The following is a 12,860-nucleotide window of genomic DNA, read 5'->3' as shown; positions in this document are numbered from 1 at the left end:
CGTCCCAAGGGATTCTGGGTGCCTTTGCAATTGAAACAATATATAGGGTTAGTAGGTCGAGTGATTAAAGATTGGTTGGATTGATTGATTAAGCTATTGTGCAAATGAAATTAAAGTAAACAAAATTCAATGATTAATAAAGTAGAGAAAGATATAGAGGGGAAGACTTTGGGTACTAGAGCTCACCACTAAACTTGACTTCACTAGACACTGGCAATTGTATATTAATGGGGAAATTGACTTGTAACTTGTGTGTATGTGTGACATTAATTGAAACTAGGCATGGATGGCAAATAAGCATAGATTGTCAAGCCACATCAAATGGAAAGCACAACCTATCAAATGAGACCAAAATCCATTCAATGAAACCACAATTTATGCACACACAATTATCTAGAAACATACATCTAATGCATTCAAAAGTATAGAACACCAATGAACAAGAGTAGATTGTCCACCTATCTATGAATTTAAAGCAACTACACTACATCTACACTAAAGACATGAAATTAAACTAAGTAGGGTAAAGGTGTGGTACAATCCATCAAGAAAAAAGTGTGAACCATCAAATAAATTGCAAGAGTGTTCAATTAAGCTCTATATTTTGATTATCTCTAGATCAACTTCATCCATACACATAGATGACCTCCTTCTTGATGGAAACCCTAGAAGAATGGAAGAACTCCTAAAATGTGTAAAGCTCTCTAATCTTTAACCTCCTCTCCAAGATATGAGGTATACAAGTTATGTTAAATATTACAAGTTATGATGTAAAAATGGTTCAAAATCCTTATATAGGTAGGTCAAGTGTCACACTAATAGTCTGGATTCGTGCATCAAGGTCCCTCCAATGATTGCACCATAAGCCAACTTTTAATGAGCTGGAATTTGTCTTTTTTTCGGACTTGAGGAAGTTCGATTGATCGAACTATGGTGAGATCGATCGATCTTAGTTGAGATCCATCGAATGCTGCAGAGATCGATCATCCTTGGCTGCACCTTTTTGAATAAAGACAAATCTCTGAGATATTTTGAAATATTTTTGGGAAAAAGACAAAAGTGGTAGGTAGGTGGTAAGTGTGGATAAGATCGAATCATGTCGATCGATCTGGGAAATGTTGGATCGATTGAACTTGTTGGATTCTTTTGAATAAGGACAAAGGCTTGGATCCATCTTGAATTGTTTAGATCGATGAACTTTCGATCGATCGAAGAAATGCTGAGATCGATCGAACATACTGAATTTCCACACTTTGCTTCATTTAGCTTCCACTTTGCTCCTTTCTTCCATTCAACTTGAATTAACTTCTTTAATGCTCTTATTTGGCTGAATTAACTTATTTTTGGGATAAGTGCCTGAAAAGGGCAATAACACGAAATTAGAATAAAACGGAAAAATAAGATCGATAAAGGTCCTAGAATACCTAAGCTTAAGGGGTTTAAATGTGCACTTTTCAGTGCTCATCAGGTTTGACCCACCGGATTGGTGTGATCAAAAGGAAGACTACGAGAAGGTTGTTCTCTTAGCAAGGAGAAGCATGGTGTTGCTTCTTGTGAAGGTTTGCTCTCCACCCGTAAGGAGGAGCCATAGTGAAATCCTTGAGAGGTTTTCTCAAGGCATGGACGTAGGCCGAGCTTGTGCCGAACCATGTACATCGCGTGTCTTTTGGTTTGCAATTTCTCTGACTCTTACTCTCTTTATTTCCTTATCATTTTCCATTTCATAATCTTAATGCTTTATTTATAAATGCTATGAGATAGACATGTTATTTTATATATGAGGAGTATGGGATGAATGATTGGATTTAGTTGAATGAGTGATTGATTTTAGCTTAGACCATATGTCCAATATTTGATTCATATATAGCTAAACTAATGTTGCATACCAAGTGTTTGACAAAATGTATATTCAACACATCCTTCATCTTTAGAGTTTATATGCACACCAAGTTTTTGATAAATTTGTAATAAACTCTATGACTATGTATTTCATGTCATTTGCACCTTGAATATTAATCACATCAATATTGTGCAAATGCTAATTCTAAATGATTTGTTGAATTGAAAACATTGAAGCTTAAAAGAATTCGTTTAATTGAATCAATGATAATCACACTTAGTTGCATAACTAATTAGCATGATTCAATGTACTAAATGAATTGGTCTTTGGCTATAGCAATCTACTCATATGTAGCAAGCTCATTGTCTTACGTCCAAAATATTAAGTGGATTGTATTGAGATAATTGGTTTAAGAAATCAAACATGAATATACTTCTTCATAAGCTCAATGTTATTGCACACCAAATATTTGATAGAATGTATATTCAACTTAACATTCATATTTAGAGTTTAGATGCTTAACAAATAGTTGACATATTTCTTATCAACTCTATAATAAGGTTTTTCATAACATTTGCACCTTGAGCATAATTTACATCAATACCATTCAAATGTTTATCCTTAGTGATTAATTGAATTACATGTATTCATGCTTGAAATAATCTCATTTATAACTTAAATTCAATAATGCTCATGCTCAATTTTACATCATGCATATGCATGATTCAAAGAATGAATGAAATGATCATTTACGAAGGCAACATACTCATCACATATAGTAAACTAATTGTTTTACATTCCCAAGGTTAAAGAAAGCTTTATACTACAATCAACTAGAGAAATACATTCATCATAATGAATTGTATTTGGTTCTAAAGTATAGAGATAAATAAAAAAGAGCTTAGAGAAGCTAAATCGAAAAAGTTTCATAGTTTGCAAATGACCCTATTCACCCCCCTCTAGGGTCATTACTTGGGCAACACAAGTCACATAAAAATAATATATGATACATGTTACAAATAAGTTAAGATGTTAAATATAATTTAGGTTTGAAACATATTACGTTTAATTCTTGATATTATTCGTAAAAATATGTTTAGTTGTGTAGGTGTAAAAATTTGGAAGAAATAAATTAAACCATAAACTTAACATGTTTTACGTTGTTATGTCATTCTAAAACATATTTGTTTGATGTTGAATTTACTTCGATTTTTTATTGATACAAGTCACATAAAAATGATATATGATACATGTTACAAGTAAGTTAAGATGTTACATATAATTTAAGTTTGAAATATATTATGTTAAATTAATGATGTTATTTGTAAAATATGTTTGTTTGTGTATGTGCAAAAATTTGGAAGAAAAAAAATTAATTCATAAATTTAACATGTTTTACGTTGTTATGTTACTCTAAAACATATTGGTTTGATTTTCAATTTAATTCATGTTTTTATTTATTCAAGTTACATAAAAATAATATATGATACATGTTGCGAGTAAGTTAAAATGTTACATATAATTTAGGTTTGAAATATATTACGTTTAATTTATGATGTTATTCGTAAAATATGTTTATTTGTGTAGGTGCAAAGATTGGGAAGAAAGAAATTAATTCATAAATTTAACATGTTTTACATTCTTATGTCATTCTAAAATATATTTATTTGATATTGAATTTAATTCATATTTTTATTGATACAAGTCACATAAAAACATGTATCAGTATATTTATAGTTACAAGAGAAGAAAAAAAAAAAACAGAAATATAATGTAATTGGAAACCATTAAAAACATATAATATTTATTAGCATTAAAAACAGATAATATACTATTAAAAACGTAATTGGAAATCATTAAAAACAGATAATATATTTATTACCATTAAAAACCTAATATATATGATTAAAAATATAGTTTTCTCTTACTAGATTTTCTCCCTAATTATATATATTATCTATTTCATAAATTTTTTTATTTGAAAAAAAATAATAAATAATAAAAAAATAATAAGAAGATGAATGGAGTCGCAAAATTGGAAATAGATGATGCAAGATCAGAGTTTCCGGCACATTCCGGCAAGATCAAGTGAATTCCAGGAGAAGGGGAAGGTTGAGATCGATATTGGTTTGGCCTTGGTGCTGCGAAACTCACGCACCACCGCATCGTAAGAGAGGAGGTTGTGCTCCTTTGAATCCACGATGAACTCCATCTCTACATCCGCCATGGTTGGATCTCTATGCGTGAAAAATTTGAGATCTCTTTTTTGGTCTTTAATTTTGAAAAGAGAAAGAAGTAAAAAGGTTTATTTAGTAAGTAAATATTAATTTGGGTCTTATGTATAACTTTTATATACCGTATTCGTATATAGTAAGTATGAATTTTGTCTGCAGTATTCATATATGGTAAAAGAAAGTAGATTTGAAAAGTCAGTGCTGAGTTGGCGCTTCATTATCAATGACAAGGCAATTACTAAGCAAGCTAAGCTGAGTTAACTTCATCTCAGTCACTGGACTTGCCATGGACACCCTCCAGTGAGAGGTGTCATGGAGACGATTCGCCCCCTTAAAAGAGGGATTCAATTTCAAACTTTGGTTCAACCAGTGATTTGTAAACTTGTGAACCATCAATGATTGACTTGACTTGACTTGACGAAGGACTTTTTGTACGGACAATGATGTAGTGGGGTTCGCCTCACGAAAATTTTTAATAAGCAAAGAATATTTATTTGTTTATTTGTTTGTGACCTTTGGGGCTGAAATGGAATTATAATTTGGGGTCAAATTGAAATTATATAATAAAAATTTAAAATCAATAGTAGCATAATTTTTTTTTTTTTTTAATATTAAGGTTGTTATATATATATTGAGAAAAACATAATAAAAAATATGTGAAAATTTTCAGAAAAAAAAAAACTCTTAAAAAAATAATTTGAGAGATTTTATTTAATTAAATATGGTACATTTTTTATTATATCAATAAAAATTGTACCATTTTAACTAAATAAAATCTTTCAAGTTTTAATAAAAGCACAATGAATAAAATAGTGAACTACTTTAATAACTTATTCAAAGAATAGTTATAGATTTATTTTCTTGATAAGTAAGAATAACTATAGAATTTGATCCTATGATTAATATCATAATCAAAGACCTTTTTTTTAATGTATTGAGTCAAAATATCATTAATTTATAATTAAATACAATTTTTTTATATAATTTTTTAACTTTATTATTATTTAAACCCTGCCGAAACAAATTTCTGAGTAGGTCATTGGGTCAGTCAATATCAATCTTGTGAACACAAACAGGCTGAATCAATGCTGTGGAAGGACTTTTTGAAGGACTTTCTTTCATTCCCAACAATTTTTAGATTGGTCACTGATCAGTCAATGTCAATCTTGTGAACACAGACCTAATTAATTAATGTTGTGGAAGGACTTTTTTTCATTCTCACCAACTATTAATGCTTCTTCCATTTCCATCCTAATTGTCACTCAATGAGTCTTTGATCCATTTCTATCTATTTATTTATATCACACTATATATATATGTGTGACTTGTAGTCTGTATCAACATAAGAATTTCATTCTGTGAAGTGGCCAAACCACACTGCTGGAAGGATTTTTCTTCGCCATTACTTACAGGTTACTTTTCCATCTACCTTTAGACATTGCTAATAGCTCATAATCGGTATTTTTATTTATTTATTTTTCTCATGCTTTGTCCTGTTTCTCTGTCGCATGATGTACGTGGATAAATTAAGAAACTGCATAGAAAAACAAAGTCCGACTAAAATCATGTCAGCACAATAGAATTTGAGATCTTAGATGAAAAATAGAAAATGGCCTTTCAATGTGTAATATATTAATATCAAGTCACTATTTACTTTATTATTATTATTATTATTATTATTATTTTTCACTTTAGTATAATTTTCTTATTAGATGACTTGGTCTTCTCATTTTTTTTTTTTTTCGGGTTATGTTATGATTATTAGTTGTAACAAATTTATAAAGAGCTCATTTTCTCTATTGAATTAGTTTCTCTATTTTCTCATCTTTTTATTTTTGGCTTTTCTAATTCATACTTTCTAGTAAAAATATTCAATAATACATTAAAAAAAAATGTCACAAATTTGTCCCCGATGAAGTTGTGTCTAAATTACCAAACTCTAGGTCTATGTTTCAAGGCAAACAAAAAAATATATATACACACTTTTTATGATAACAAGCAGGGATGGACTTAAAGAGGCTCCCCCTCGCCCGCGTGGGGGGGGGGGGGGGGGGGGGGGGGTGCGGGGGGTGGGGGTTGTTTTGGTTATTAATTGTAACAAATTTATTAAGAGCTCATTTTCTCTATTGAATTAGTTTCTCTATTTTTCTCATCTTTCTATTATTCATTTTTCTGATTTATACTTTCTAGTAGAAATATTCAAAAATATATTAAAAAAAAATGGTCACAAATTTGTTCAGGTGAATTTAGGTCTAAACTATCAAACTCTAAGTCAATATTGTAAACTTTAATTATTCTTGCAAATCATTAATTACAAATAAATATAAATCACAAGATCTTAGAACTTCATTATTTTCACATTGCTATAATGCATAACTATAGTTAAATATAAATACATCGATCTGTGATAACAAATCTTGTTAAGATCAAGTCCAACGTCGAGATCCTTTAATAACGAACTAAGCTGCAACTCCAAATAATAGGCAAAACATGAAAACTAACGTCTCTCACTTGGCCTATTGCACGTATAAAACTTTATACGTGTTGTTTCATTAGCGTACATAATTGATGTGATATATACACTTTTATAAAAGACAGAGAGAGGGCCAGTTTTTCTTTTAGTAACTGTAATTTCACTTTCCATCAAAGTAAAGAATAAATAGGAAAACACTTCACCAATAATTAATTACTAAAAAGGTAATTAATAAATTGACCAAATAATATAATATTAATCTGATATCTATTTACTTAACTACTAATTAATAAAATATATCACGTGTCCAAATCATGTGACCACACAATTAATAAATAATCTTACATTCTCTTACTTGGCCCATATGATAACTTTTATAGTGGTTTAATAAAATAGTCATTAGTATGCACCATAAATCAGATTGAGTCTTTAAGTTGGTTATCATAAATACCATAGTAAATAAATTACCAATGCGAGTCATGGCTATTATATATCACTAAATGGCACAGTCCCTTCCATGTATCATAGCACTAGTAACCTATTCAACATAGTCTATAAATGAGAAGTACCAATAATGATCTAACAATAATGTCTTTTCAAAAACTATTCCTATTACCACTTATTAAAGCAATACATACATGTACATTAATTAATAAAAAATATCATAAACACATTTAATGAGTGTAAAATATCAAATATATATAAGCACTGTTAAGCAATCCACAATTAAAAAAAAAAAAAAAAATCATCATTGACTACATTTCAAACCCATTCTTTCAACATGTTCCATAAATGTCTTGGGTGGTAGTCTATTCGTTAATGGATTGCAATCATAAGTTGCGTGCTTATATGTTCAATAGATGCTGGTTATTTCTAAATATCTTCTTTAATGATAAAGTATTTCAACTTTAGAATACCTATCAATTTTCATACAAGAAGATCATCAATTGCAGCATAAATTTTCAGCAATCTGAAAATGATACTTATAACTTCAAGTCCTAAAATAAATTCTACAAACATAAATTGTAGCCTCAAAGAATACTACAAATTAAAATTCATAATAGACAAAGTAATAATAAATTACTTTGTATTTTTTCATAATATTGTTCCTCCAGCCAAAAGAAAAAAATAACCAATAGTAAATTAATTATTATCCATATATTCAACAAAAATTTGTCTTCTTAAGTGTGAGCATATAATCTTTTATCCCTTACCAACTTGTATATGCATTAAACTTCATAATATATGCACAAGAATATTTTTCGTTTTCTTACCTTCTAACTAACTCATTCTTTAGGATTGCATTAGGCTGAATTTATCCCCTTTTATGTATGGAACAATACTGGTTGAATAATGTTACATACCAAATCTTTCTAGATTATTTCAATGTATGTTTTCTGAGACAATTCTAAAAATCCACTTGATCTATCTTGAAATATTTTTATTCCTAACACGTTGGATGCCTTATCCATATATTTCATTTCAAAGTTCTTAGAGATAACTTCTAATTTCATATAATAAGCTAAGATCACTACTAGCGAACAAAATATTATCAATATATATAATCAAAAATATAAACTTACTCCCACTAACCTTCTGGTATATACACCAATCAATAGTGTTTTTCTTAAAACCAAAATAAATAATGGTATCATTAAACTTAATATACCATTGTCGGGAAGCTTGTTTAAGTTTATATATTGACATCTTAAGTTTACAGATCATGTATTCTTTACTCTTAAAATCATATTCTTGTGGATATACCACATAGTCATTCAAAATAACAGATCTCCTTTCTCTTTGAGATCGTCTTAATGTTATTCCTTATGGTTCTTCTACAATCTATTCATTGGTGACAATCTCATCATGGAGTTAATGATCTTTCAATTATTCTTCATTGTGATACGGTTCAACAATTGTAGGAATAATTATTTCCTTTAATGAATTTGTACCCTAACTTTTTGAATGATCACATTCTTATTTTTTATCATTCCCACTGATTTCACCATTCTAAATGAATTTGGCATTTCTGATTTTAATAATTATCGTACTATGTTTAGGATAGTAAAACTTATACCGTTTAGATTACTTAACTTTCACAATATTATGGGTAACGAAGAATTACTTAACATACTCCTAACCATATCTATAAGAGTACGATTACGTCTTTCAGTTACACGCTTCTGCTGTGGCACACATAGCATAATGTATTGAGCACAAATGCCATACATTTCAAAGAGTTTAGCAAACGGTTAGAGTATTAATCTGTTTCATCATACTTTCCATAATATTCACCACCTCTATATGACCTTATGATTTTCACTTTTTTATCTAGTTGTTTTTCAATCTCATTTATGTATACTTCAAGTGTACACACTGCTTGAGATTTTTCATATAATAAATAGATATATCAAAAACGTAAAAAATCAACTATAAAGGTGATAAAATACTTTTCTCCACCAAAAGATGAAACATCAGAAGGTCTACAAATGTCTATATGAATAATTTCAAGAAACTTTGTACTTTTTGTGGCTCGTTTCTTTGTGTGTTTTGTTTGTTTACCTTTAATACAATCCCCACATACACCAAAATCAGGAAAGTTTAGATTCAGAAGAATCACATCCTTTACTAATTTTCCTAACCTTTCACTATATATTCTCTCAGTCTTTTATGCCACAAGATAAATGAATTTTTATTAATTGAGCTAAGCTTAATTCTAAAATTATGATGCAAGGTCAAAAGGGTTTTAATAAATAAACTATCAAGTTTGAATTTACAAAAATTATCAACAAGAATACCATAACTCACAAACTAGAATTTATTGAATAAAAATCATTATCAAATTTAATGGATTAATCATTAACATAAAGTTTTGAAATCAAATCAAATTATGAAAAATTGAAGAAATATAAAGCGTTTAAAACAATTTAAATAAAATCTATTGTCCAAGACTAAGTAAATGTCTCAATGGTTTCAACAAAACTTTTTCCCAATTCTCATTTGAATTTGTGATTTAGGCCATAAGTAATCATTGCATCTACTAGAAATATAAACAGTAGTACTTAAGTCAACATATCATGTATTAGAAAGAATTTCAATAAGTAATTCGAAATATACAAAAGTCAAAAGACTTATCTTTATTTTCGAATCATTCTTTTTGTTTCGTGTAATCTTTTTAAAAATATTCAATACATAAATGATACTTTTGCATTATTATATTTCTTTCTTTTAATAGATTAATCAAAATCTTTTATTTTTTGGTGTTGCTCACTTAATGCCCTTTCAAGTTTCTTCCCAAATTTCTTTATAACTTCTTGAGTCATGAGATGAACATAATGATTATCTTACTGCTTAAGTTTTGTCTCCTCCTAAATTAACATAATGGTCAATTCTTTCACTTTTCATTTGTCTTAATAGTGTTAATTCGAAATAACCCATACTGAGTAGACAATAAATTGAGAATAAATTGAACGAGAAAATTATCATCCACAATCATCCCCAAGGTTCTCAATTTTGCAGCAACATTAGTCATCTTAAAATTATGTTCATATATGGTACGAGTATCAACAAAAATGCATAGTAGTGATATCAATTAATAATTTTCATTTTAGATATTTATCTACAATACAAAAACATTCTTATAGTCAAATATTCCTTAGCACTATAACTATAGGGAACAATTATTTGCATAGCCATAATGCTTAATCTGTTCGATCTCTCTTAAATTTTGAACTTAACTTACTCATTCCATTATGAGAAGTTAGTTATATTAAGAAGTAAAACAGGTGTAGCATGCGAATTAAGGGATATAATAAAATAAACATAATAAAATAAAATACTAACAACAATAATGCTTTGAGTTAACAACATGTATATATAACTTAAAATATAAATAAATGTATAACTATAGTACCCCTTTGGGTGGCAACTATAAAATAATAATAATGATACTTATTTGTATTTATATGTATAACTTTATTGGTGATACATTATTTAATTAAACACATAAGTTACCTTTGGATATCCTATATCTACCCAATTAAAAAATACAATCAACCCCTTAATGTTCATTTAAACACTTGAAAATCAATTCCCTTTGGAGAATTATTTCTCATAATTAAATAAACTCAATATTCATGAATATCACAAAAAATCATAAGTATCAATAATTTACGAAATATTGCAATTATGTCTATTACTAAAATTAATATTCATCAACCATTATGGTTAGGCCACTTTGACAGTTACCAACCTTTACATAATATGAATATTAAATTAGTTAGTGATTAATTCATAATTAATTATATTTACTACTAAAATTAATATTCATCAATCATTAAGGTTAGGCCACTTTGGTAACTACTAACCCTCACATAACATGAATATTAAATTAGCTAGTTATTAATTCATCATTAATTTACCCATTTAACATTATACACATATATTCATACTGATCGATCTAAATTTGATAGGTTCAATTCCAGAAACTTAATTGTCCAAAAATTCAATAAAAATATTATTTTACTTTATATACATAATAAAATATATTATTTTTATTTTCAGACTTAGATTTTAATGAGGAAACCCCAATTGGTAGAATAGAGCAATTGTAATAAGAAAAACCTTGTTGGACTTTGCAGTCTTGAGATAAACGATCAATTATATTTGAAGCAAAGTATATTGAATTTTGACTCAGTCTTACACTCATCGTTCTACCAAAAACTAATTGCTGATGATCCCTGACTTTGAGACTCCCCTGTCCAACATTTCTCGACCTCAGGCTTACTCTTGATCTCTGTAGAAGAGTTACAGGTAGATCAGACAACACTCCACGAATGCTCTGACCCCTTTAAAGTGTGATCGCTTCAACCCTTTTCTTCTAGATCTGAATTTGACGAAGAACGAATGAATTCTGTTTTTCCGAAATTTCTGAATCTTCAATTATGCTCTAATTCCGATGAGATAGAGAACAACACTACTAAATCACTCTTGTGTTAAACCTATAAAGTACAACTTGGGAATCCGTATATAAAGGACCCCTAATAAAAATCCCATAACTGAAAATAACGTCTGCTAATATAATAAATATCTACTAAAACAAAAAAATTAAACCAAGAAGACCCAAAATATCTCCAATGTCTCTCTAGTATGACCCTCTATTATTATTGTTGTGATTTGGATTATAGATACACAAGAGATACACATGTCTTATTTATCTCTCTAGCAAGAAACTTTATAAAAACTTTCAAAATATAATGATCTCAAAATAAAGGGTTGTAGTCTAATAATACTTCCTTACCTTCTAAAGTAGCAAGTGATGGTTCAATTGTTTTCGTTTAAACCTTGCATGTATAATTCATTAAGACCATCTCTTTAGAATTTTGCTCGTGACTTTGGTTATATGCTTACTGTGATGCATAATATTGTTTATTTATATTTATAGATATTTTACGCATGCAGATACTACACATATCCATCTTTCATCCATCTCTTGGTTAAATGACAACTACGAAAATCTGGGAAGCCTCCTCAACTCAGTGTTCTTATCATGTTTTTTTTGAGTTTTAGAGGTGAAACTCAAAAGACCTTTGCCGATCACCTTTATACAGCTCTGTTACATGCAGGAATACGCACATTTAGGGATGATGATGGAGTTAGAAGAGGCGACCATATCTCAATAGAATTGATAAAGGCAATCAAAGAGTCGAGTATTTCAATAATTGTCTTCTCGAAAAACTATGCATCTTCAAGATGGTGCCTTGATGAACTGTTAAAGATTATGGAACGCAAGAAGACTGTTGGTCATATGATATTTCCTGTCTTCTACCATGTGGATCCATCCGATGTAAGGAAACAAACGGGAAGTTTTGCAATATCATTTGCAAAACACAAAGAAAGGTTCATGGCAGAGATGGACAAAACGAAAGAGGATAGAGTCGAAAAGATAAAGAAATGGAAGGAAGCTTTAAGCGAAGTTGAAGATTTGGCAGGATTGATTTTGAAAGATGGGTAAGCTCCTTAAATTCCTTTCACTCCATTCATTAATGACATGTCTTTAGTTTCTTATAATACTATCTCATCATTTTATTAATAATAAACTAACTGGCCCATTCATAAGGGATTAGACAAGAATGATGATGATGATCTTATTAATAAAACATGGAACTAGCTATTATCCCTAAACTATCACGATCCAAAATAAAAGGGTAGTAACTAGGGGTGGAGCTAGGATTTAAATTCAAGGGGGGCACAGTACCGGGAAAGAAAAAAAAAACACGAAGAAGTTTAAGAAGTAGAAGAAGGAAAAAAAAAA

At 29.2% G+C, this 12,860-nt stretch overlaps 1 protein-coding gene across 1 annotated transcript; it reads left to right on the top strand.

Annotated features, from left to right (window-relative positions):
• Positions 1 to 3,885: 3,885 nt before the first annotated feature.
• LOC132280962 (disease resistance protein RPV1-like) lies at positions 3,886 to 12,560 on the top strand. The gene is made up of 2 exons (XM_059782708.1): positions 3,886 to 4,007; positions 12,116 to 12,560. Exons 1-2 carry the CDS (start codon positions 3,886 to 3,888, stop codon positions 12,558 to 12,560), a joined length of 567 nt encoding a protein of 188 aa, XP_059638691.1.
• The last annotated feature ends 300 nt before the right edge of the window (positions 12,561 to 12,860 follow it).

Source organism: Cornus florida, unplaced genomic scaffold, assembly GCF_030987335.1.
Source record: "Cornus florida cultivar Cherokee Brave unplaced genomic scaffold, ASM3098733v1 CherokeeBrave_3.0.0_Hap2_Chr11, whole genome shotgun sequence".
In the NCBI taxonomy this organism is placed as follows: Eukaryota; Viridiplantae; Streptophyta; class Magnoliopsida; order Cornales; family Cornaceae; genus Cornus; species Cornus florida.
Note: the sequence above shows the minus strand (reverse complement) of the source record. Positions and strands in the feature narration are given on the sequence as shown.